The following is a 25868-nucleotide window of genomic DNA, read 5'->3' on the forward strand; positions in this document are numbered from 1 at the left end:
GGTTTCCACGTCATAAACCCATGATTCGTCACCAGTTATGATCCTCTGGAGCACATTTGGGTCGTCGCGGACAGAGTCCAATAGCTCCTTAGCAATGTTAATGCGATGCTATTTTTGGTCGAAATTGAGCAATTTTGGTACGAATTTCGCGGCGACCCGTTTCATACTCAAATCATTGGTAAAAATCGAATGGCATGAGCCAATCGATATGTTTAGGTCCTCAGCAACTTCTCTAACGGTGATTCGACGATTGGCCAATACTATTTTTTTCACTTCATCAATGTTTTCGTCTGTTGTTGACGTGCTTGGGCGTCCGGCACGCTCTTCGTCGTTCACATTTTCTCGGCCCTCTGAGAACATTTTGTACCACCGATAAACGTTGCTTCGGTCCAAAGTAGCTTCACCATATGCCACAGTCAACATTCGGAATGCGTCCGCGCACTTAATTTTGTTTTTCACACGGAATTTGATACAGATTCTTTGATCTATTTTTTGGAATAGGCAAAAATCGAAGATGAGCCAAAACACGTGCAAGCAAAGCAGCTGTCAAAAATTAATTGAACATTCAAAATGGCCGAACTTGTCGGCATAAGTGAGAGACATGAGTACCAACATAACGCCACAAAAAAATCGAAAATCGAATATACGTAACCCGCGGAAATTCAAAATTCGCGATACTTTTTGAACAGACCTCGTATGTGGGCGAAATCATATCAACTGTGCCTCAATTGTCTGCCATTGGTTTTGAAGTAAATCAAGAGTAGCTCGATATTGTCCTATTAGACGGTTATCTTCCTCTTCCTCCTTCTGCCCAATCAGGGTGCTAAGGAGATAGACTCCTAAGTTGAGTTCATTTAATGTATCAAACAATTGCGATATTTCCTCCGCAGGGTTCCAGGGGAGAAGAAAGTTTCTCTAGGACTCCTCCGACGGAGACGCTCTCCTCTTCCTCCTCTTCCTCTTCCTGCTCTTCTTCCTCTTCCTCTTCTTCCTTTTCTTCTTCCTCTTTTTCTTCCTCTTTTTCTTCCTCTTCTTCCTTTTCTTCTTCCTCTTCTTCCTCTTCAATCTCCTCTTCCTTTTCAGCTTCAGCCACGAGAAAGGTCAGAAGTTTAAATTTGCTCAATAGATGGAGGCCCATCATGAAATCTACACATTCTTGAGGATTAATGTTAAAATTTATAGGCAGGTCACTCATAATATGATTCTTTTTCCTCATATTCCTCTTCCTCTTCATCTTCCTCTTCTTATTCTGCAATCTCTTCTTTTTCCTTTTCATTCTCTTCCTCTTCCTCATCCTCATTCTCTTTCTCCTTTTCCTCCACTATCTCATCAACCTCCTCAATCTCGCCAATCTCGAGAAGGTGATGGAATAATTCAATTTTGCCGACATGTAGCTGAATGATATCAATTGCAATAATCTTATCATTCAGTCGAACGAAAGGACTTGAGAAGGAGGAAGCAGTCGTACCATTAGTTACACAATTGTAACATTAGTGCATTTGCACTAATAATGTAACACTAGTTTACGCGTACTAGTGTTACACTAGTTTGCAACTGAATGCAAATCGGTTTTAAATCGATGTGCCGAAAGTATTGCACAACAACGATTTTGCTATCATGTAAAACCTTGTGCAAGTGTTCTTAAACAATTTAATCTATTATAATTTAATATAATTTTGTTAAAACTGTGACTCAATTGAGTATTCATTGTAGAGCAAAAGAGCGTAGCGTAAAAATTTTCAGATGCCACGAAGATCAGTGACAGAAGTACAAGCCGCGCAAATTGTTATTCTTCTGCAGGAAGGTAACAGTCAGCGGCATGTGACGAGACTCATGGATATAAACCAATCTGTTGTAAAGCACGTTAACTCGATATCAAGAAACTCACAGTTTCCATAGACGACGAGGACAAGGTCGTAAGCGAGTGACAACGAAGGAAGAAGACAATGCGATACATATCGCGCTATCCGAGAACAATTGCTCGACAAGTACGCGATAAATTGCGTCATGTTTTTAAGAGAAATAATGTGGGTGTCGACACAATTCGCCGAAGATTTTGGGAGTTTGGCCGACAATCGAGAAGTTGTGCGAGAGTGCCAGCGCTGATACTGAACCGCCGTCAGCGTTTAATTTATGCACAAATTTACGTGGACAGAAAGACAGTGGAGTCGCGTGCTATTCACAGACTAATCGCGATTCTATCTTTACGGAAATGACCGTAATCCGGTTTGGCGTTGCCGCAATTCACGGTACAATGAAGAAAACATTACTCGAATTAGAGCTTTCCATAGTGGCTCAGCCATGGTATGGGCGGGAGTATCATTTCATCATCGCACAGAAATAGTGATAGTGCCTCCACCAGGATTAAATTCAGCACGATATGTAGAGGAAATTTTAAGTCAGCATGTGCTCCCAATGATAGAATTGGAAGAGGATTTCTACTTATGCAAGACAATGCTCGTCCTCATATGCCAAAAAGTTATACGGCAAAGAGAAGGTAATACACGTTTTTAAACAACGTCGCGGACGAACACACACACACACACACACACATATTATATGTATATGGAGGAGCAGCTTTCAGGACAATTTTTGCTATTCATAGGCAGTTTCCAAGATATTTGGCACTTTTCAGATCTGACCCACATTTGCGCATAGGTAATTTTCGGGTCAGATCTGAAATATGTCTTTTGATAGTACTGTTTCGAAAAATGCCTCCGTATCATATTTTCTATGTGTATATAATTATACTATTTCTTTTCGTAATGTATAAAAAGACATGATGAGTATATAAGAGTAACGATATCATATAAAGTATTTGTCTATTACAATAAAAGGAAAAAGACATATACATCTTAAATATTTAGTTTATAATGCAATATATAAAGAAATTATGAGCAATTGTCCTGGTATGTGCTATTCTATTTAGTCTGTATTTTCTAATAAGATATTAATTATAAATTCAAAGTTCTTTCTGTGGTATTCTGGATGTAGAAAGATAAAAGGCTCTGTCAATTAAATTTAAAGTAATGCCTTTCTTTTGGGAAACAGGGTGTTGAGATCAAAACCTAGATAGCACAAAAATATATATTGCATACACACTGTATATACGAGGCTGAATCAAATATAAATGATTTTTTTAATTATTTATTGGACGAGAATAAAAATATAAAGAAAACAAATTATTTTTCTATAGTTCCTTGTTACATTAATATATTTTTGCCAGCAGATAGGCAATTTGGCGATCCCGTTTTCATAAAAATAGTAGATTGTCTGCAGCTAATTGCTCACGAATTCTGCTATATTGATATCGTCCTTAAAATCTCCGAATTCTTTTAGCGGACCAAACAAATGATAATCGCATTGAGACAAATCTTTCCAACGTCATCATTTGTTTAAATCACTAAAAGAAGAATTGGGAGGACAATACGATTCGTAGACGATGTCAGTGTAAAGGAATTCGTGCGCGATTAGTTGCAGACACAGCATATTACTTTTTATAAAAACGGGATCGCCAAACTGCCTATCCGCTAGAAAAAATATATTACTGTAGCAGGAAAATATATATATAAAAATAATTGTTTTTTTTATTTTTATTCTCGTTCAATAAATAATATAAAAAAAATTTTCTCATTTATATTTGATCCATCCTCGTACATGTAAGGATAGTGAATATCCAGTGGATATCCGCGAGAATTTAAATTAATATCCTTTGTATACCCAATGTATCTTCGAATTGACTCTAGCATAGATACATTTCATGTCCATAGAATATAAATCCTCACATTCTACGTAAATCGTATAGATATTGGTAATGTATTAAAAAAAACATCCATTGAAATATCTACAGGACATATATAGAATGTATGAATTTATATTCTGGACATGAAATGGATCTATGAGAGTCAATTCAAAGATAAATTGGATATACAATGGATAATTTAATTTTCTTCGATGTCCACTGGATATTCATTATACTTACATGTATATACAATGTGTATGCAATATATATTTATCTGGGAATATATTGTATCTTAGCAAAAACATAATTTTTTTTTAATTTAACATGATGATTATTAATTTTCTGGTTCAATTTGTTTTTACTGTTTTATATATATAAATTTTATGTATTTTATTAGGTACAATTAATTTTTAAAAACGCATCTCTGATGAGATTCGAATCTATGATCCTTAGAACGGTTAGCCTAATACACTAACGCTATACTTCTACAGTAACTATTCTTAATTTCGTATCTTTATTGATATGTTATTAATACTTAAGAAGATTAGTTAGAAACGAAATCATATGATGATATTTGTTAAATAAGCTAGAAAATGATAATAACAAAGCGATTTATTCATGGATATTTCGAAATGTACGTGGAAGTGTGTACACACAATGTATATACAAGAATACATAGGGTAACTCCGATATATACGCCGCATCAAAAACTTAATTTATTAAGTATTATTTGCTATGTTTAAAGTAAACGAATTATATCAATAAAAACTTTGTACTGTCTACTATTATAAAAAAAATATTAAAAATCCGAAATTTTACATTTCGCGCGCGCGTATTAAAAAATAAACTTTTTAAAACCCTTGCATTTTTGTCGTATATCCCAAAGAAATGGGATATATGGCTACTTATAAGAGGAGAGAGATGTACGGCTCATGAAAAATTTACAAATAATGCATATAAATAAGACGTAAAATGACACGATAACTTATAAAATGCGTTAATAAAGTTTTATTAAGGAATAACAATGATAAATATATATATGAAATAATAAATAATAATTACAATCTTCCCAGATGTATTACAAGTATTATGACATGAGGTACATATTTCATGTAATGCGTTTATTGTACTTAGTGCATTGAATTCAATTTGCCCACTTTGTATGCTTTGGACATAAATCCCTCCTGTTAAAAATGTCATATATTCGAAACAGGTGAGATATACAAAACAACAAGCTAAAGAATACAAGAGCAAAGTACTTGTATTTTGTTATACAACATACTTTACTATTCCTCTACACTTATGTATCACGAAATAACCACTAAATCTTTTGCACGTGTCCTATCATTATGCTATCATCAATCATTTTATATAAATTATAATTTATGATGGTGCTACTTAACATAGTGACAAATCGATTCAACTCGCAATAATTTCATTAATATTAACAGTAAGAAACTGAAATCATAACACAATATTAATATAATATAAAGGCATGTAACAGAATAGTTGCAGGAAAATTACCCCCATCCCTTCTATTTTTTTTTACTTCTGCAGCGTAAATCCCAGCGTGGCGTATTTCGGAATTACCTTAAATATTATAGATATTTCGATATTTATGTGAACATATATATCATGTCCGTCAATAAATATACTTGGCAGGTCCATTACATAACATCTATACATGTTTTTGGTTTAAATACTTCATAAGACGTAAATGACGATAAATATTTATCTATAAGCTTAGACACAATGGATCCCATCTGCGTGTTTTTGGCGGGTTCTTACTGAAGGCCGCCTTCTGAGTACATTATTATTATATTATTATTATTATTATTACCTATAAGCTTGTATGTACCGAAAATATGTTGGACAATCATTTCAACATCGAAACGTTAAAGATTGAATTTCGCGCTTTGGTCTATTGTTTATATGTATATTGTCACTTGTTTTGCAACGTCATGTTTGCAAACTTATGTTCGTTGTATATACATAAGTCATTTAATTGTAGTTTAATGGTTTCTATAAAAGTGATAAATTATTTGAGTCGCAAGTTGATTTCAGACTCCGTAAAAATTGTAAAATGATCCTGAAGAATCAGATTTCGTATGAATCGCATTTTAAATAAAATTCCATATTTTAATAGCATTCGATCCGTAATATCTAAACGAAGAAATAAAAATTAAGATTAGCCTAGAGCGATAATTTTTATATTATTGTAAGTTCGTTGATTTTGTAAAGAATTATATAAAAATATTGTTATGTATTTCACTGAGGAAGACTTTGTAAGTTGAAATGTTTGAAAAAAAATTTTATAACATTGTACTATTGGGTATGGGAATAAGTTTCCGTCCATTGCAGAAAGATGTCGTTAGTAGCATTGTTCGTGTGTTTGATAGAACGGCAAGACATGTTTTTGAAAAGTGTGTGTCCAAACTTTTGAGCCCAATAGATGACATTCGTTCAAAGAGTAACAAAGAGTAACTTTTTTTGCGTTGAAGATGTCGGAATTTATTCCAAAAAAGCAACATTTGTGGGAAGTTTTACTTCATTATTTTATTTTAAAGAAAAGTGCTGCGGAAACGCATCGTTTGCTCGTAGATATTTACGGTGAGCATGCGTCATCGAAAACTAGTTGTAAAGAATGGTTTCGGCGATTCAACAGTGGTGATTTTGACGTGCGTGACAAAGAACGCGAAGGTATACTGAAAAAAGTTGAAGATGCAGAATTGCAAGCATTACTCGAAGAAGATTCGTGTTTATCGCTCAATAGGTTGGCAAAGAGTTAAATGTTGATAGATCCACTGTTGGAAAACGTCTACACGCAATGGGAATGTTGCAAAAAGAAGGAAATTGGGTGCCATACAAATTGAAAGAGAGAGACATGGAAAGACGTTTGGTCATCTGCGAGATGCTTCGTCAATGACAACAAAGGAAGGGTTTTCTACATCCTATCGTAACTGGCGATGAAAAATGGATCTACTACGATAACCCTAAACGCTTGAAGGCATGAGTGATGCCAGGTGAACCAGGTCCAGCAACGCCAAAACGAAATATCCATGCTTCGAAGATTATGTTGTGCATCTGGAAGGATCAAAGAGATATTATATATTATGAGCTGCTCAAACCGTCCGAAACCATCACTGGCGATCGTTATCGGTTACAACTGATACATTTAAACCAAGCTTTGAAAGAAAAACGACCGGAATGGGACAATAGGCACAACAAGCTGATTCTGTTACATGACGTTAGACCATACGTTGCAAAACCGGTCAAGAAATACTTGGAAGGAGTAAAGAAATGTGTGTGGGAAATTCTGTCCCGCCGTATTCATCGGACATTGCCCCTTCAGATTTCCATTTGTTCCGATCCATGCAGTCGGCCCTTTCTGGAGAACGATTCAATTCTTATGAAGGTATCAAAAAATGGCTTGATGAATGGATCGCTTCAAAAGAACCAGATTTTTTCATTCGAGGAATCCGTTTATTATCGGAAAGGTGGGAGAAAGTTGTCGCTTCCGAAGGAACATACTTTGAATAAACTCACTTATATAGATTTGTTTAAATAAACACATTTTTTTCATTTAAAAAAGGCGGAAACTTATTCCCATATCCAATATTTAATTAAAAACAAATTTTATTTTATGAGTAAATATAATTGCATTTAAAAAAGCCTCGAAATATTGATAAAATTGCATGTACACGAGCCTATTTTTCTATACTTTTATTTCATCTTTTTTGAATTAAATAATTATTTACAAACCTATAAAATGTGTTTCCAAACTTGGAAGGTATTGTATATTAATTAATATCAACACAACATTCGTCTATGAATTTACATATATCTTTCATTTGTATATTTATTTCGTATATATAAGATATATTATACATATTCATAGAACGTACATATGAGGGTCGTTGGAAAAGTTTTGAGCCTCAACATGAAGATGGCATCAAAACTTATTCATCAAAACCATTCTGCTACAATAATCGTACATGTTTCGCAAGATACCTGTGAAAATTGTAATCATTTTGGATGCTCATTTGTTTGAGAATCATTTGTGCCAATTGATGTCAGTGTTTTTGTAAAAATGGAAAAAATTGGATAAAATGGAATATCGACGATCGTCATAACAAAAATTCATGAATTACGATTCAAATTAATTAACTATCCATCATATTTACCAGATCTGATCTCCAATGATTTTTTTCTGTTTTCTAAGTTCAAAGTTAGGCTCGGAGGATACAGATTTTCATCAAACGAAAACACTGATATCAATTGGCACAAATGACTCTTAAACAACAACTGAGTATCCAAAATGGCTACAATTTTCATAGATATCTTGCAAAACATGTACGATTGTAGTATCAGAATGGTTTTAACAAGTAATACCATCTTCATGTTGAAGCTCAAAATTTTTCAAACTACAGAAAGCTTACAAAGATTACTCACAGAGAGCTTGCTTTCTTTCTTGAAGCTGATCATGATTTCCGCGACATGAATTCAAGACCATATAACCTGACTTTCATATACTCATTTGTCACAGCGGAAGATTGTATCGCATATTTTTTCGATCACTTACTCTTTCGACATGAGTATTGCTGTACTCGTTAGATAAAACCTTGTATCCCACTTTTTTGATACAATTAAATTAGATATATCTATTGCGACCGCATTCACGAGCGTGGTGCAATTTCGTCATGCATTTGCAATCGATATTCTTTATAGTTTTCACCAATAATTATAATTCGAGAGTTCGACAATACCTCAAGTAAATTGACAAATTCCAACTGCTCTTAATTCTTAATACGGATAATTTGGCGCCAGGCATGAGAGAGTGTGCCACTCTTTCATGGAATTAACAGAAAGTAATTATACATATTAATGGACACCGAGCTGATGACCTTGACCTTGACATATATTGTCAAGGTGATGATTCTGAGTAACTTTGCCCTAGTAATTAGGTGGCGGTCTCTTATTCCAAGATATTTAGACTTAACGGTCTAATTTAGTACATCTTTCCGTTAGAGAATAAACTCCAACATTAGAAGAATAAATATGTATTATACTTTATATAGCTACTATTTTATTTCAGCAACTCTACTTTCAACTTTCCATGTGAAGCGACTCTTACTCCCCTCCCCCTCTGCAAAGAGGCGCCGGACTTCCATGATTATACTGTTTGATAACATATGTCAAAATCGCTGTCGTCGGCACGGCCCCCTACAGTGCATGGTCCCCTACAGTGCACGACTATTAATTTTAAAGCAGGAGATTTTCATGTTATATAATTGAACTTTTTTTTGTTAGTAATTTCTTAACGAAGGACGACCGTCATAAAACCTGTCGAAGGTTACTCAGGGCGACGACCTTGATAACATATGTTAAGGTCATCGGCGCGGTGTCCATTAATGTATATAATTACCAAATTATTCTACTCAAAATATAAAGATCTCTGCAGAATCACGAATGCAGCTTTGATAATCTACTGCTCAGCCACGGTAATGGTTCTGATCGGGAACGGAAGATATCTTGGAGAACGAGTAGAGCGATACAATAAAATATGCAGAATTCGTAACAATAAATGATAACACATATATTCCCTCACTGATTTATAATATTCTGTACACGCTGAAAAATTAATGATCATGCGTCATACAAAGCGTTAATGAGACATGATTGATCCCTCCAGACAACATTCTCGACACGCAATAGAAAGATTTTCACTCGACGGCACGAGCTCCAAATTTTAGACTAAAATTTTACCAACAATGGATGTCGTAATTAAGGGAATTAGTCGTGAGACATACTTGGATTGAACGTGCTTAACGCGTCGACGAATCCGACCTTGAACTCGATCGCAAGAATAACGAGAACTGTTATGACGGAAACCTTCGAGATTCTAAATTATGCAGGAATATTAACCGAAATTTAATATAATCTCGACATTAAAACGCGATACAAAAATATGACGCAACGCTGTAATACGAAATGACTTGTAGCTGCGATGGGCGTGTGAATAGCTGACTCAAAATCAACGGAATTTGTACGATATCGGACGGAATGGCACGATATTTTGCACGCTCGCTAATGCAGTTATTCACTAAAATACCAGAATTAAATGATACATGCGATTCCTTCAATCTAGAAATCGGTGGCATTACAATACGTTACGCTACGCTTGTCTTATCACGGAATCTTCCTCTAGCTGCTCGATGCTTTGGATCAGTCTCTATATCTTGTGTCTTCTCGCACATCCGACACTGGGGATCGCCACAGCACAAGTACTGGCCCGAGGTTCTTTCGAGAGAATGCAGATACCGTAAGATCATGTAATAAGCCATATCATAATAAAACCTGATTGATCATGAAGCATCTCGTGAATCCCGCGAGGCTTCGTGAATCGTTATAGCGTTTGTATCTTTGCGTGCGGAATATTAGACTTTTGGCTAGCATCCTTTTCGGCTGCTTGCAAGATTTCCCTCTGCACTATTTGTGCGGAGTGCCTCTAGGATTTGATGGGCCTCTTTCAGATAATTTCCGTTTTCGGGTTGAACATCTTCTCTTAGTAGAGGTTCCCTTGCAGCACCAACAGCGGGCTTGTTCTGTAGCAGACAGTGAATCCATTCTTTCATGTCGCTTCCTTTTTATTATTGCCTGGAAGGAATTTAGTAACAGAATCACAAGTTCATAAACAGAGCATTATTTCGAAAAAGTCAAAGCGGTGTCACCTGTATGCTACCTCTCTCTGTAGTGACCTCGTATCTCTGATATTCGTCTTCGGTTTTCTTCCTTGCTGTCAGTTGAGGTGATAAGACAAAGCCTCATATAACAAATTATATCGCGAAATCGCCAATAATAATAAATAAAAAATTAATGTAAATTTCTTGTAAAAAGAAATAATAACACTCCGCGAAACGTTACAATAGAAATCGCTCGGAAATCATAATAAGCGTCGACACGCCCGCCCTCCGCGTCGGGAGGACATAGGAATGCCACGCTATTTCCGGTCAGGTCAGACAATCCTTGTGACGGTAAAAAATGTCACACTATGTAATGAAATCTGTGCGACGATTTTGTGTTGCCGAAATTCCTCCTTCTTACTGCGACATATTTTTTTGTTAGCTCACTTTTAGTGCATTCACTTTGTATACTTACACATTGTTAACATTATTTCATCCCTACACGCAAGAAAAAGAATAATTATTGCGAAAAGATTAAACATCGACCAATGACCTTGATCTTGACCTTGACATATGTTGTCAAAGTCATGATCCTGTGTAACCTAATTTTAACTGGCGGTCGTTCGTTAAAAGTTATTAACAAAATAGTTTAAAAAATGAAGTCTTTCTATTATTTATAAATAGAATAAAAATTCTTTGTTTTCATATAGATTTCCTGCTTTAAAAACAAAAATTTTAATTCAAACGTTTTCTCATCATTTTTATTACATATTACCGCATAAGGGCTTTATACACGAAGCGACTTTCACCCCACCTTCCTCCCTGCTTGTAGGCGCACAATTTTTACAGAAAGCGACTTCCATCCCACCTCTTCTCCCGCCTGGGGGCGTACGACTTTCACCCGAAGCGACTCCCTTCTGCCCAAGGGCGCACAATTTTCCACGCAAAGCGAATTTTATTAAGGTGGGGTGGGAGTCCACGCTTCGCGTGGAAGTCGTACAAATAGAGGAGAAACAACAGAGTAGAGCGAGATCCTACATAGGTTTACAACCTTTGTTATAGCAGAAATTTTATATTGTTTTTAAACTTTTATTAATTAACAAATAACAACCGTCTGCTAAAACTTGAAAATTATTCAGGATTATAATCTTGACAACATATGTCAAGATCATCGGCGAGGTTTAACCTTTTCGTAATAATTATCAAAAAAAGACTCAGTAATATCAGCTAAATATCAGTTGCTGATTCAAACTTTGTTATTATGGCTAAAAGTTGGCTATTGAAGATAAATTTGCTGCCGACGTCCAACTTTATTGGATTAAATTAAAAACATATGTATTCGCCTTTAAGTTGCCTATTTATTACAATGATTTGATGTATAGTTATGTTTATTTCTACGGACGAGGCGCTTGATTTGTATATGTTGACGATCATTGCGTATCTGACTTTCATCTGGATAACACATACGATGATTATATATTTTATATCTTTTCATTTTATACTTTTTTTGATAACGAAAATATGCGTCTTGTAATCGTACCTTTTATAATTGATTTGCGCTTTGAATAACTGAATTGATCTATGGAGAAGGAGGATGAGAGAAATAAGTATTCATTCAACTTATAATATTATGTCTGATAATAATTATGCCTATTGTACTCTTTAGTTAGTCACTTGGCTAAACAGCGAAGTGACAGAAATTGGGCTACTCCCAATCAGAACAGTAAGAAGATATTCATTCTCGGTCTCACATAGAGCATAATTTCAACTTTATTCAACTTTTTTCCTGTCTACACATTATTATAATGTTATACGAAGTTTGGCTGAAGATAGTTTGAAATAAACCGAAATGTCCTAAGAAGTCTGTATTGGAAGGCATTATTTTTAATATATTATGTGAATTTTTTAAGATTGTTATATAAATTCCCGCGTTATGCAACGCCCATACACTATTTGATAGTTTTTGAATAACCTTTTGAATAGTTTTGAAAACCTGATTAGTATATACTTTTTGATTTTAAATTAAAAGCGTACTTAACATGAGTAGTTAAGAACTGGAAAGGATATAGACAGTATAAGGACTCTTTACCGCGTGACAAGAAGTCGAATGTTGTTTATAAGATTTCGTGTAAGAATTGCGATGCAAGTTATGTGGGACAGACGTGTAGACAGCTGAGATCAAGAATCATGAAGCATAAGAACCACATCCAATGGAACACGTCTACTCGTAATGTCATAACGGAGCATCAGTTACAAGAAGAAGATAATTTCAATTGGGACAACGTTACAGTACTGGATGAGGAGCTTCACTACAGGAAGTGATTGATTGCGGAGATGATGTTCGTCAGGAGACAGACGCATGGACTCAAGCTGCAGATATGGAGGGGCTTCCCAAGGCCTACCTCCCGATCATAGACAAGCTATAAGCTATAAGCTGAAGTTGTTGTCACGTCTAATCAGTCAGTGTCGTTCGTACGCAGTAATGAATCTTTCCGTACGCAGTAATAAATGTTTATCGATTACTTTCCAACTTTCTTGTTCTTGGAATTGATTAACGCTTTAATTTTACATTTTTCCATTTGTTGTCTCGAAAAATTACTAGCTAAAAAACAAAGTGACTCACTGTGTCTGATACTGACTGGCCAATATTATCAGGAACCGGTTCTTGAATTATTTTTATAGTAATGTTTGCGATATGGTGCTATGTGAGCGTCCTTATATTTGCTGGATAATTAATTATAATCTTAAAGTTGTTTGATAAAAAAGTCCATATCTCCATATATATTCTCCATATTCTATTTTACGATATTTTCTATTTTCTTTTCTTTTTTTTTGTTTTTCCTTTTTCTTTCACTCACTTTTAGATTTTAATTCCGACATTTAAATTCTTGATGTAGGGGAGCTCACCATGACAGGATAATTTTTATTCACAGTTTTTATATATGTTGTAGCTTATGTTGTCTCTGAGGAAGGCTCAAAAGTAAGCCGAAACATATAAGCGCGTTTTAGTGAATAAAGAAGTTTCACTTCATAAGTATATTATTTGCGCGGCGTCTTCTGCGCTTGACTTCTGCCTGTATTCTCTCCAGTTCTTTGATTTATAAGCAGTCTTGGTTAGAGTTTGATTTGTTATACGGATGAGTAGTTAAGTAAGTGGTAGCTATTCCTCACTTATCTTAGCTAAGTAATCGAACATTTCATTCAATTGTTTCTAGGACGCTACCGGTTGCCATTTTACTCTTGCAGAGAATATTTTTCGCTGTAGCACCGAAATTTTAGCAGATAATTAATAAGTTGAGCTTTGACTGCAATGATATTAGCTATTTAATATAAGGACACATTTTAATTACCATAGCTATATTTGCATTAGCTAATCTTTTCTCTGCATGTATTGTCTATTAAATTGGTATTAAACAAGATCAAATGATGCTTCAAAGCGCTATGAGCATCAAAGCGCACATACCTTTTGTCGCATACTAATCGATGTGTATTCCGAACTGGGCTAGCTTAGCTTATTTATTCCCCTAAATGTTGACAGTTCCGTAACTAAACTGAGAAGTGTTCCGAACCCATCGGGCTCATCATAACTCGTAACCAATAGAAGCTAGTAGCTGAATTTGACGGCCGATGGTTAACATCTAAAAGAAAAAAATAAGCTAAGCTAATCCGATTCGGAATACACCCTTATTCATTATTATCAATTAATTGTTAGCGCACTCTTGCGCCAGATGCTGCAACAATACATTTTCTGGATCGATAATAAGTCTGTTTTCCGCGTAGATGAACTAGAAAAACTTAACAGTAGATATAGTACACCGATTCTAACTATGTGTTTGTGCGTATATGCGGTGTGTGTGTGTGTGTGTGTGTGTACGTGTGTGGGAGGGGGGATGGGTGGGTGTGTGTGCGCATGTGTGAGTGATAACATAGATTGTGTCGTAGTCTCATCCGGATAAACTATAGTCACGTTTTCTTGCCGGTTATACCAACAGTGTTCTGCTCAAAAAACCAAAAAGAAGGAGAGCGCTCCTGGATCCCTTGCAGCGCCACGCGCTCTCTGTCCCACCCATTGAGGTTCTATATTTATTATAATATTTGCGCTCTCTCTTCTTCCCATTGTATTCTCTGCCACGTTCACTTTTCTTATTTCGCACACGATTTTACTAAATAGATATAGTATTTATTCAACGATTTTTTAAATGATATGACTTAACAATGATTTTAATTAAACAGCTAATAATTTTTTTTTAAGTAATACTATAAATAGCCAAATGTTCCTAATTGTCGAATCATTATTAAAACTATTATTGAGCAGCTATCAAACATTTATTGAACTATATACTATTACTGAACAGCTATCTTTGTTGACAATTTCTTAATTATAGGGAAAGGAGAAAGAAATTAAACTCTCATACTTTATTTTTTTTAACTTAATACATTTCTTTCTGACATTGCACCAATTGTGTATTTTAAATATATTCTGTAACAGCAGAAGCGTAAAGAATAAAGTCAATAATCAAGCAAATAAAGATGTACAATATTAATTAAATAATTAAAAAATTATTAATATATATTGTGCGTTTCGTGACCACGGGTCACTTTTTTAGCATATAAAATCATTAACATTAATAAATCATAATCTAGCCGCTAATATAATATTGTCACACTATCTGTCTTTACATAAAGCAAAAGTATTGAGTAGTCGCTAATATAATATTGTCATAACTAAAAAATGTTGCACAAATCTTGAGCTTCTTGTATGTAAAAGCGTCTTGTATTATTTGGAATGTTGTAACATATTAATTGATAGTCCCAAAGCAAACGTCGAACCACTGGACATAATATAATTGTCAATTCTCTCAATTGATTAGTTATTAAACTTCGTTGTTTAGCAAAAATCGGATGTCAGTTGGAGTCAATGAAATAAAAATTTTGATTTTGTAGTCTAGTGATTGTTAAAAAGAAAATAATATTGAAAAACGGTTAATATTATACAAAATAGAAATCAAGAACTTAAATCAAAACCCGAGGAGTCAATGCAAACTATTCCAATTCAGTCAAACACACAGATTCAAATGGAAAGATCGACACGAAGACAAACAAGAGAGCAATATCAAAACTGTTATTATTTATCCGTTGTTAGAGACTGTAATAAATTACAATAAGACTCTTCGAGACGCTCTGTATTTTTTTGTGAATTTATGCTACTATTTTGTTCTTTAATATGCAGCATCTCTGAAATCATTCTTTTATTGTAATAGTTTCAATATCCAAAATTTTTTTGTCTTCCGAATTAAAAGTATGTTTATAATTTAATATGTGTTCTGTGATAACTATATGTCTCGATGAGTCACTCTTAATATTGCTTTTATGTTTTTTAATGCGAGTTTTAAGTTGTCTCTTATTTGTCTCTTATTATTAATTTGTCTCTTATTATTAATTTGTCTGCCCAACATACGAGGCTCCGCAATTGTTACAATTAATTTTGTAGACATTTTGAGAGGAAAACTTGTCGAGTTTATCCTTGTGTACTTTGATAAAGGGATTCAATCTATTCTGACATCTAAATCCAATTATAAAGGCAGATTTGTTGATAAATGAAGTGATCGCATTTGAGACATTCGGTATGTACGGTAATGTAAAAAATTTTTTTATTGAATTAAAAATTGAATCAGGAGAGAGAGAGAGGGAGGAAGGAAGGAAGGGAGCGAGAGAAGCAGATAGAAAGAGAGAGAGAGAGAGAGAGAAAGAGAGAGAAACAGAGAGAAGCAGCATTTATTATGCACTCTGGGATAGGTCCCCTCAAAAACTAAAACCAATATACAGAAAAGATTCAATTAAGTATACATCGAAAAAGAATAAATTCTGAAGAAATAATATACAAAAATTATAAAGAAAAATATGAACAAGCATATTCTATAAAGATAAGAATTTACGTGATTAATAAATACACATGCAGAAAACTAAGATATGGCTATTGATATACATACTAAATGTGCATAAACATGCAAAAAGATGGAGCATCTCAAAGAACATGCATTATTGTCTCAGAATTGAAAACTTGTAGACTAATATTACTATGAATTTGTGAACAAATGCGCATAGAGTTTCTGCCTAAAGATATTTATGGAACTCGAAGAGCGTATATCCTGCGGGAGATTATTCCATAGATCGGTAGCAGTAGAGCGGAAAAACCGTTTATAGAATTCTGTGCGACACTGCGGCAGCACCAATAAATCACTAGGCGATCTAATTTGTCTGCACGACACCTTGGTACGGTACGCAAAATGAGAGAGAAGAGGCTGAGGCCGCTCAGTCTTAAGAATACTGTACAACAGACAACAAACGAAATACTGTCTTTTGACGCTTATCTGCAACCAGCGTGCATGCCTATAGTAAAGTGTGATGTGATCATCTCATCTCACCCCATAGACGAACCTGAGATAAGTATTTATGGCCCTTCTCAATTTGACATCCTGCTCCAATATCATATCAGTGTAAGCACCGCAATAAATAAGGGAGGACCAGAGCAACAGCAAACTTAATCCTGAGAGACTCCGGCAACAAGCATCTGCACAATTTAAGCTGATACAGCACAGCTCTTATTTTCTTCGTCGTATTGTTGACCTGTTTGTCTCACGACATGCTGCTGAACATCACAATTCCAAGATATTTAATCTCCTTCACGAATCGAAGAGGGATTTCAATGCTTTCATGATGCTTAGCATAGTCAAAATCGATGGCATTGATATGCTGTACCCACAATGATAGCTTGCGTTTTAGCCTCATTTATTAAGAGCTTATTGGTCATAGCTGAGTCAGTCAACTATGGTCTATATCCTTGTTAATTCTTCCTATGATTTCCACTAGCCTTGATGGTTCGCAGTCCAAATAAATAATCAAATCGTCAGCATAAAAATTATATCTACAGTTACTAAGGGTGCTCCCAAAAATCCGATAAATATAAATTAAAAAGCACAAGCTCAAGAACAGAGCCCTGCGGTACACCAACAGTAATATCCGCAAGGATGGACTCGGTGCCACTCCACCCTGATCACTTGTGTCCTACCGTGAGATATGATGCAACCCATAAAAGCACCGAGTAAGAGAGGCGCATAAGTAAGTTAATCTAAGTTTTTTTATTAATGGTTTATTCTGTCAAAGTTTTTTTGAGAAATCAAATAAAACACGAACAGTGACTCTCCTCTAATCTGCAGCATATGTATTGATGTCATCCATGTACTGATTAGATATATTTGTGTGGAATGAATCCTTCTGTAGGCAGACTGTCAAGCAAGTCGAAGACTCTCTAAGAAAGAATAAATTTGCCGACACATAATTTTTCCCATTGTCTTCAGCGTATGAAGTATTGAAATTGATCGATAATTATTAACGGCTGCAGAATTCCTCATCTTAGGGATAGAATACACCACCCCAGACTTCCACTGGGCAGGAAAAACACCATATATTAATGAAAAGTTAAAAATGTGCTCTATCACAGGCAAAATACAAGACGTCACAAGCTTCAGCAACCTAGACACCATCAGAGCCAACCGCGCTAGATCTCATAAGACCAAAAATGTTTGATTAATGTTCATCGGAGTAATTCCAGTAAAATTTACTATCGTCAAATTTTTTTCCCATTCGAGGTCAATGTCATCAGTACTTCGTTCACCGGCCTAAGAAAAATAAGCATTCAGTTTATCTACTGTATATATTAAAGTTGTGAATTGTTACTTTTGGCCTTAACAAGACTAAGATGCCTCAACTTATTCCAGACTTCCCCGGTGGATTGAGAGCCGCAGAATGCTGACAAATAGTAATCACTTTTGGCCGTTTTCACTGCGGTGCATTCTATTTCAGACCAGCTTGAAGCTCCGATAGCTGTTTATGTGTACCTCTCTCGCACTACACCTTTCTGGCAAGATCTCTTTCCAGCATTGTCCTCCTGAGCTCAGCAGTGATCCACGGAGTTGGAGCATTTTTGGAGTGAATCCTTTACAGCGGTGCATGCTTATTATAACAAGCAAGAAGTTTTGAGTTTAGCATGTCCATCTTCCGATCAATGGACCTTTCTTCAATCAACCAGGCCTTGTATATTTCAGAGAGAAAGACCTCCTCATTGAAAAATTTGAAGTTATGACACGTAACGAATCTGTCCGAGCATTGTTATATCCTGATACTGTACCTGATATATATAAGATCATGGGCCGAAAGAAATATCATATCATGCTAGCCAAAACCAATTATCTTCGTACTGTCATTAACGATACAAGATCAAGTAAGGTGGAGTCTCTCAAGTGATGCGTGGTCTAGTATGGTACACAGTACAAATTAGCAGAGTCGATAAAGTTTTTCAATTGCATCTATCATACGTATCCGTAAGGATATCAGTTTTGAAATCCCCAAAAATGATAGAGTGCCCATAATTAATTTGAAGATACAAAAATTGATTTTAAAATTCATTCAGGTACTCAGTATTTGGAGATCTATATAACACTCCAAGCAAAAGATTAAACGCAGATTCGAATCTTTTTTCAACAATCAGGAATTCAAATCTATCAGAACAACCAATCTCCGAATACTTGAGAAGAGAAGTCTGAAGTTATGAAAATAAAAGATCACACTATGTCTGCCCACTCTATCCCATCTGAGTAACAAAAAGCTAGGAAGGTCGATTATAGTATCTACACTTCAGGTCTAAGTATCTTAGTCACGTCTTAATCGAGTAGATTATGTGATAATTCGAAGTGGTGAAAAAATTATAAAACTCATCGTAGTGTGTCACCAACGATTGACAATTAACATGAGAGATTTTTAAGTCGTCAGAACACCCTCGGAGATTAGTCATAGTTAATATATGCAATTTTATCTTTAATTTTATTGTTCAAAATTGAACATTTCATATCGCAGAGTGTGTTAAGTTATTAGACAATGGACCTCTTGTGTGTGCACAGTTGTCACATTTTGAGTCTATTTTCTTAATACAATCCTTCATCTCATGCTCATCAGAACAATGTCCACACAAGAACGCAGTCCTTAGCCAAAGGCTAGACATCTAAAATACTATAGTATACGTATATGATCAGCAAACTTATACGTAGCAAAATGGAGATAGATACGACCACTCTTCATTAGATTCCTTCGGACTACAGACGATATTTCCAAGACACAACTCGTAACCCTCCTGCCTTACTCTTCAGCCTATAAATGTATGTGACTTTCAGATCAGAATCCGCAATCCCTTCGAGATTTTGGGTGATAACTTTTGTTTTGATTTCTTCTCATTTCGGTGGGCACACCATGGACTATAATCCGAGGATTCACTTTTATATTCTCCATCATCTTAAGTCCGGTATTCGCTAATTCCGTACAAGACCTCAATTTAGCCAGATCTGGTTTGTTTGCTTTGATTCTAATATCTTTATTTAGTGTATACGCGAAATCTTGTTGACCTTGAGGGAACACTGCGCTTAAGCACATTAAGTACAGTCTTCTTAGTGTCCTGTGAAGATACAAATCTGTCTGTGTTCTTTTCGGGCACTACAAAGAAGTTAGTGAATGTGGGCACCTCTAAGACTGGATCTCGAGACTGCAGATCTTAGACGAGAGCGATTTTACCGCAGATGCGTACGAGGTTGAATTGGCGTTATCACGACCCTTATTGATGGGATCAGCTTTATCAATTAAAACTTCTTGCACGACCTTTTTAATATTGTCTAAATCCGTTCGATCTCTCAACAAATTTATCAGACAAAATAGTTTAAAGTGGAGACAAAATATTATAAATTTATCAGACAAATAGTTTAATTATGGAGACAAAATAACACGTGTGTAGAGAGAGAAAGAGAGAGAGAGAGAGAGAGAGAGAGAGAGAGAGAAGGAGGAGGAGGAGGAGGAGAAAGGAATGGCAGAGAGAAGGAGTAATTTTTTAACATTGAGATATATTTATTTTTATTTATTTATCATATCTCTTCATTATAATGCCAATTCTTAATAGATAGTTGAATCATTTTATTAATTTTCAGTTCTTTGTTGCCGTTGATGCATCACAAAACCGATGAAGCATCATTTGGATCTTCATCTGAATCCTTCCTCCGTTTTCTTCTCAATCTTCTATTTACTTTTTTAAAGTCATCCTCAGTTTTTTTCATCAATCCTGTTAAAACATTCATCACGTCGATCAATTGAGTAACAACGATACCGTATCTGGAAAAAAGGAATAAAAAGATGAAAATGCAAATAAATAAAAAGAGACAATAGGTTAATGAGAATTGACGCTGTAGTGATTGTGCTATTATTGACGAAAATATCAAAATTTTCCTGAAACTTTTCGTATCGTCTAAAATTAAACAAGATTAGTATTATGTAATAAATTAAGATTTGTATTATATAACAGTTCATTTTTTTCTCGTCTCGAAAAAATCAAGATAAATATCTGGATAAGAATAAATAAAAAATAAAAATAAATGATAGATTGAATATATACATATACATACATATACATATACATATACATAAACAATCTTATTGGATTGTTCCCAGCAATCACAAAGGGGAAATTGAAAAAGCAATAAAATTTTAATCTAAATCTGAGAATCAAATTCATTATGTTATATCTGTACTTTTATACGAAGTGCAGGGATGGTCACTAAAGGTTTTCGAAATGAATAGACTGGAAGTCTTTGAAATGTGAGTTTATGGCAAAGAACTTAAGATACCGTGGAGGCGAGGACCACCAACGGAGACGTTTTGAGACAAATGGGCAAGGATTGGAAGATATTGATTATGATAAAAAAGAGGAAAACGGCATCTGGGACACATCATGCACAATATATATAAAATACGAACTACTATAGAGAATTATACAAGAAAAGAAGGAAGAAGAGAAGTGGGACATAAGAAGTTATCTTGGCTCTGTAATATAAGGCAATGGACAGGACTGCGCACAGTGGAAGAACTGATACATACAGCGAGAACAGATGCAAAATATAATCGCAAACATCCATTAATGAATAAGCATACGAAGAAGAAGAAGATACATATACATATACATATACATATACATATACAGGGTGTTCAGTATAATGGTCCGCACGATTTTTTAGACATTTCGGACAATTAAAAAAAAGGTTAAAAGGTGATTATCTATCTATTTTATGCGAGCTACAACTGTTCAAAACAATTTTTTTTAATAAAAATAGTCAAGGTTATCTTGAATTTTTTAAATAGCACCATACAATTTTTTTTCCATAATATTAAAGAGATCTTCGAACAACGAAGTGCGTCTTCAACGCACAATCGAGATTGTCACTTTCATTGACGTTTTGTTAATTTTATTGCTATACATAGACACATTTATCACAAATACTCATTAATAAAAAAATACTTATGCGAATTTATTAACTTATGTAAACAAATTTTATTGATATTTAATATCAAATTTATCTGGAGAACATACCGGATATAAACATAAACATTGAAAATTTTTTGGAAATGCTTTCGTATTTTAAACATAATATTCATCATGAGTGATTACTAGTATTCTCCGAGTCTTTTTTTTTAAGTGGATATTAATTGTTCTATTAATAACAGCAATGAATCATTATTTTAATTCGGAAAAAGTTGACATGTTCTTAATATTTAGTGAATGCAGAAGAAATATGAAGCTGCAGTTTTGTACATGCAACGATATCCAGATAGAAATCATTTCTCAGAAAAAACTTTTAGAAACATTGAACAGTATTTGCGGGAAATTGGTAAATTGAATGAAAAACATTCTAATCGAAGTGTTGTTTCGAATAATGATAACTCTGCAATAGTATTGGCTTATTTTCATGTTCGTCGGTTCGTACTATTTCTGCTGAAACGAACATATCAGTTGGAAGTGCATATAAAATAATTAAAGAAAATAAATATCCCTCATTTAAGTTGACGTTTGTACAATATTTATGTCCAATTGACGAGACACGACGTTTAAAATTCCTAGCATTGCTTGCTACTGTTAATGAAGAAATTTTTGTATCTTAGAATTATGTGGACAGATAAGTCAAAATTGGTCAATAACGATATAGCCAATAATAGACGTAATCAACATTTCTGGTAATCAGAAAATCTGCATTGGATACGAGAACGGAACTTTCCAATTAAAATAGGTATTCGATCTTATGTTTTTTTTCTCCTTTAATCTATATACGTACATACATACGTATTTTCATTTTTTTTTATACAGAAATTAATGTTTGGTGCGATATACTAAATCATTATTTAATTGGATATATATTTTAATTGGATCATATTTTTAGATCATATTTATCACACGAAGAAAATTTGACATCATACAGATATTTGCACTTCCTCAATTCACAATTGCCAGAGTTAATGCGAAATATTTCCTATGATGGAGGGAGTACGTGTTTCCAACAGGAGGTTGCCCAGCTTATAATGCATGAATAGTTCAAAATTATCTTCAGGATATCTTTGCAAATCGTGTTATAAGTACATATGGATCAATCCGATGGCCCCAGCACGTTCTCGGGATTTATCTCCGATGGATTTTTCTTATGGGGACATCTGAAATCTTTTGTATCAAATAATAAATAATATTCAAGATCTTTAAGAAAGAATAATTACAGCTCGTGTGCAACTTTGGATCAAAATAATATAATAGCTGCTACGCATACTAATTTATTAAAAAGAATAGAACTTTGTATTGCAGAAGAAGGCAAGCAATTAGAACATTTGCTTACAAATTACAATTTTACTTCATTAATTTATGTTTATAATGCTGCAAATTTGATATTAAATATAAATAAAATCAATAAAATTTGTTTACATAAATTAATAAAGTTCACATAAGCATTCCTTTATTAACGAGTATTTGTAATAAATATTAGGGGGTTGCATTAAAAACCGCTGTTTTTTCTTTGTATTTGAGCACTTATTTCAATAACAAAATATATGAATACCTCAATCAAAGTATTTTCCCTCGGAAGCTATGACTTTTTGCCACTTTTCAGGCAGAAGTTGAATTCCACGACGAAAGAATGGTCTGTCTTTTGAGTCAATCCATTCAGCAACCCAATTTTCGACTTCGCTATAATTATGGAAGTGTGTATCTTCCAGAGCATGTTGCATCGATCAGAACAAATAATAATCGCTTGGTGCTAAGTCCAGAGAATACGCTGGGTGCGGAAGAACCTGCCATTCAAGATCCATCAGTGTTTGTTTCATGGCTATAGCAACATGCGGCCGTGGACATGCGTTATCATGGAGTAAAATCACCTTTCGACGATTTGATGCGATTGATGGTCGTTTTTGCATGAAATTATCATTCAAATGTTCCAATTGTTATCAATAACGTTCGGTTTAAGCAGCTCATAATACACGACACCCTCCATATCCCATCAAATACAGAGCATTGCTTTGTGACTGTGGATATTTCGCTTTGGAGTCGATATTGATGGTTGGTCAGAATCATGATTTTTTGCGTTGTTGAAAAAGATCCATTTTTCATCGCCGGTCACGATACGCCACAAGAAACTCTTCTTGTTATGCTTTACAAGCAAAGAAATTGAGATGTTTAAATGGTTGGCAATGGCATTTTTGATCAATTCATGTGGCTGCTATTTTCCTTCTTTCTGAATCTTTCCCATAGCTTGTAAACGTTGTAAAATAGTTGATTTATCGACTTTGAGTTGTTGAGACAATTCTTTGAGTATTTGAGCTGAATTTTCTTCCAATAGAGCTTGCAGTTCATCTTCGAATTTTTACGGTTGACCTGTTCGTGAATGTCACAATCACCACTTTTGAATCGTCGAAACCAATCTCTACATACTGTTTCCGATGGAGCAGATTCACCATAAATTTCCGCAAACAATCGATTCAGCTGCACTTTTTTTCAAATCAAAATAGTGTAGAAGTACACATCGGAAAAACAACTTATCACGTTCCATTAATTCAGTTATAGAAAAGCACATATGTAAACAAGGATGACGTTTGTTGACTGAATTTTTAATAGGAAATGTTCTTCAAAATGATATAAGTAGCAGATGTCTCTGACGATACGCAGCTACTACCATCTAAACGTGAACAGCGGCTTTTAATGCAACCCTCCCTAATATTATGTGTCTATGTATATCAATAAAATCAATAAACCATCAATGAAAGTGACAATCTTGAGTGCGTTGAATTCGTCTTGAAGATCTCTACAATATTATAGAAAAAAAATGGTATGGTGCTATTTAAAAAATTCAAGATAATGTTGACTATTTTTATTAAAAACAATCTTTTAAATTTTTTTATCGCATGTTGTAGCCCGCATGAAATAGATACATAATCACCTTTAAATCTTTTTTTTTTAATTGCCGGAAGTGTCTAAAAAACCGTACGGACTATTATGCTATATATATATGTTAATCGTGAATTTCGGGGACTCTTTTTAGTAAGGATTGGTTCTTTTGGGGACTTTTGGTTCCATCGAGGACCGTCTGTAAAGTTCTGCACACAAATCGTACACTTGAGGGCGTTCCCAAAGTTATTATTCTATAAAACTTGTACTTTTCGAAGACATATTTTTTCTAGGTTTTTTCTAAGTACATTGAGGACTGTCTCCAAAGTTCCGTAAGACATATCGGATATTTTGGGGACAATACATTATTATCAATTTTTATTGACTTTGTTGAAGTTTTGCGCGATATATAATATATACTACATATATAAATTGGCATGATGGATTTCCTATCTATGTAGAAATTAATTTTTTAATATTTTTATTATTCTTTGCACAGTAAAAAAACTTTTTCACATGTTCCTCCATCATAAGACAAAAATATTTATACAAGTCAATAAGTTCTTAGAAAATCTGTCACAGGGCACTCGCAGTGTCATGTCACATTACGTTTTGACAAGTAGCATCTTTTAGCTAATTACTGTCAAATTTTGAGCGGAATTCATCGCGTGGTTTCATTTTTGTAGACAATTAAAGCGAACAACCTTTGTATTTTTTGCAAGATGGAAAAACGAATTTCTTGCAATGATCAAACATACATATGAAAGCTTTAACACCGAAAGAAATCAAAGCCGAGTTGGATAATGTTCATAACACATCTGCACCAGCGTTTGCGACTCTATACAATTGGGTGAATGAATTTAAACGTGGTCATACATCCACATGTGATGCACCTCGTTCGGGACGTCCAATTGAGGCTGCTATATCAGAAATCGATAAAGTCCACGATATTGTTTTGACTGATTGACGAGTGAAAGTGTGTGAGCTTGTTGAGGCTACAGGCATATCACATGGCACAGTGATTTCAATTTTGCACGAACAATTGGGTATGAAAAACTATTGGCAAGATGGGTGCCGCGTTTGCTCACTGTGAACCATAAGCGCGACCGTGTGACGATTTCAAAACAATGTTTGGAGATGTTTCAACGTAATC

The 25868-nt window shown here is 34.6% G+C and overlaps 1 protein-coding gene across 4 annotated transcripts in view; it reads right to left on the reverse strand.

The window, feature by feature from the left end:
* LOC105153240 (uncharacterized) overlaps positions 1–25868 on the reverse strand; it is a 354849-nt gene that overhangs the window by 131102 nt on the left and 197879 nt on the right. The window contains exon 4 of one of the 4 annotated variants that reach the window (XM_011067967.2): positions 20369–20634. The exons of the other annotated variants lie outside the window; for them this stretch is intronic. Within the exon in view, the coding sequence (XP_011066269.1) occupies positions 20475–20634 (160 nt within the window). The 3' untranslated portion in view covers positions 20369–20474. Of the gene's footprint in view, positions 1–20368; positions 20635–25868 lie in introns of those variants that run through there. 4 annotated transcript variants of the gene reach the window in all.

The sequence above is a fragment of the Acromyrmex echinatior genome, chromosome 13 (assembly GCF_024713525.1).
Source record: "Acromyrmex echinatior isolate Ae372 chromosome 13, ASM2471352v2, whole genome shotgun sequence".
NCBI lineage: Eukaryota > Metazoa > Arthropoda > Insecta > Hymenoptera > Formicidae > Acromyrmex > Acromyrmex echinatior.